Source organism: Alligator sinensis, unplaced genomic scaffold (assembly GCF_000455745.1).
Source record: "Alligator sinensis unplaced genomic scaffold, ASM45574v1 scaffold1241_1, whole genome shotgun sequence".
In the NCBI taxonomy this organism is placed as follows: Eukaryota; Metazoa; Chordata; order Crocodylia; family Alligatoridae; genus Alligator; species Alligator sinensis.
Window position 1 is genome coordinate 265,418 of NW_005842202.1, and position 2,621 is coordinate 268,038.

Genomic DNA, 2,621 nt, shown 5'->3' on the forward strand with positions numbered 1-2,621 from the left:
ACCCTTTATAAATAGAAATACTGTCATTGGCTTGCAAACACATATATGTACAGACATGCAGCAAGATATAGAAGCAAGCAAACTCAGTCCATTAAGATGCATGTTAAATGTTCTAGAGGGCATGTTTCAAATGCCAGTTTTATTTAGCAGACCATTTGGGTGTGAAAACTTAGAGGTCACTTGTACTCCAGATAATTATTAGCCAGCCCATTAGCATTCTTGGCCTTTGACTGCCTTAGTAAAGATAGATACCCAACCGTGACTGTTTTTTCCACCTAGTCACTGTTCAATAATAAGGCCTGGGACAGAAGTTTCATAAACTGGTTTGACCCAAATCGAAGTCTGATATTACATTCAACCAGGTTTATCTTAAACCAGTTTCAGCCATTTTGAAACTGGTTTATGTGCACTGACCTTCTGTTCTGTTTCAGGTTTAAACCAGTTTCTGATGACTTCAACTGGTTTATGTGTAACTTCTGTCCCTAGCCTAAAAGACTGAGTAGCTGCAATCTCTGTTCATATTTTGAAATAAGGGTGTCTATATTTTATAATGTAATTAGGCAGAAGAAGAGATCCTGCACAGAAAACAGCTAGCTGCTGAATATGAGGAGAGTGTGAATAAGCAACTTCACTTATTGCACCAGGATCTGAAGTGCCAGGAAGAGCATTATGTCACATTCAGTTCTGCCCTGAGAGAGGCGGTGAGATTAGCAGAGATGCTGACAGACAAGATAGTTTGTGGAGGAGATAGAACCATGTGGTCTAAACCAGACTGTCAAAGGCAAGTACTTGGCAATAAAACTCGATTTTAGGCGATTTTCCCTTTAGACCGACACAGCAGTTGCATAGTGCTGGGCCTGAGGGTTGATTGTGGGGAGCACTAGTGTAGATTTGGAAGGGTTGATGTCTGCTTCTTGAAATCACAGGGGATGAAAAGCACCATATTTGTGGAAAGCAGGGCTGGGAAATGAAGAAACAAATAGCTGGGCACATTTAAAAGGTGCCAGTCAGACATTAAGGTCCAAAGAGATTTGGATTCCTACATGATTTCTAACAAACTGTCTCTGGCTGAAATACTATCAATATGCTATTCCATTCCACTTAAGAAGGTTTGGAGGTGCCTGGTCACTGTGTCAGAATTACCCTGGGAATATCATAAAATGATTTGAAAGCAGGGGGAGTTTAAAAAAATGTGATTTTATTTTAATTAATTAATTTATTTATTTTTACCTTACGTCCAGATGATTAACGAACATTTCTATCCTGTTTCAGGTTATTATCCCAGATAGATGCTGCAAGCAACAAAATGTCAAGTGCAATTGTAAAGGAGAGCCACCGACTGAAGGCATGGGGTGTCCTGGGAGAAGGAACTGGAGCTCACCTTGTTAACAAAGATAAAACCAGGCTGCTCACCAAGGAGGAGCTCATGGGTAACTACAAGCTCTGAGACACAGTAGATCCTCACAGACAGTTGTCATCACTCCATCAGCCCACCTGTGCAGGCAGGTAGAGGCAGGTGTAGCTCACAGGTTCAATGCCCAGCTCTAACTTCTGGCTCCTGTAAGAAGTTAACAGCTGACTATTGGTGTAGCTCCGGTGCTTATGCTTTTAAAGCCAAAAAAGGTCCTCCGGTCAGCTCCCAATAGTCTCATGAATCAGGTGGTGATTATTCAAGTGTAGCCATCTACAGGACTCTCCCTGAGCACTGTTTCGTATGACAACTGCTAGTTTTTTATTGTTGTTCATTGGTCCTTTGATTAAAACATGCCGTGCTATTTGGTACTGGTTTTGTTGCATAAAATGGAAGACAGATGGAGATGGAAAGAAACTATTTTACAGCTGAGTTGAAATACGTTGAGTTTATTCATGCCCATCTGAATATTTGGGGGTTTTCAATGTTGCTTTTCCTTTCCTAAAATTAACTATTAGGACATCTAGAGGTCAAGTAGAGGCGTATGTTTACTGTCACATTAATCAATAGGAACAGTTGCAGCGTGAAATCTATCTTGGGTATTTGCACATATGTCCTGGCAGCATCACTGAATGGGTAGAAATGTCAGTTTGCTAGCTGCATTCCTGCAGTTGCATAAACTCCTTTAACTTGAGATTCACCCAGAGTTACTGGGAGAGAAACAGAACCATTGCCATTTGAAGACACTTGGGTGCATCTACACGAGTTGACTAATTAGCTCCGCAGCAAAGCATCACCGTCTACACGTGCACCAGCATTAGTTCAATGAATTTACCCTGCTGTAAGACAGTACTGTCAGGGATAGTGCTACTTTATGGTGGAGTCATTTACTGCACAGGAAGCACGCGTGGATGGTGACTGGGACCGAAGCCGCTTGAGCCAAGGTGGAGCAGCCCTGGGCTGGCAGCAGGCTTGGGGGGTTCAGCCACTTGGCTCCACACTTTGGACACTCTCATGCCCCAGCCAGCCCTGACACTGCCTGGGACTGACCTCCTGAGCCTGCTGCCAGCCACAGGACTGCTCTGCCCTGGCTCAAACTGCCGCGGTTGCAGGCACACACAAAGACACTGAGCCCAGGAGCAGCTGACGGGTGTGAACTGCGCCAGAGTTTATCGGGGCGCAGTAATTGCACATATAGATGTGCCCACTG

General features: G+C 43.7%; 1 protein-coding gene across 1 annotated transcript in view; it reads left to right on the forward strand.

The window, feature by feature from the left end:
* The first annotated feature begins 716 nt into the window (after positions 1-716).
* The window catches only part of LOC106722341, a 29,831-nt gene continuing 27,926 nt past the window's right edge, over positions 717-2,621 (forward strand). The window contains exons 1-2 of the mRNA XM_025207612.1: positions 717-781; positions 1,273-1,430. Coding sequence (XP_025063397.1) covers positions 717-781; positions 1,273-1,430 — 223 coding nt within the window. The remainder of the gene's footprint in view (positions 782-1,272; positions 1,431-2,621) is intronic.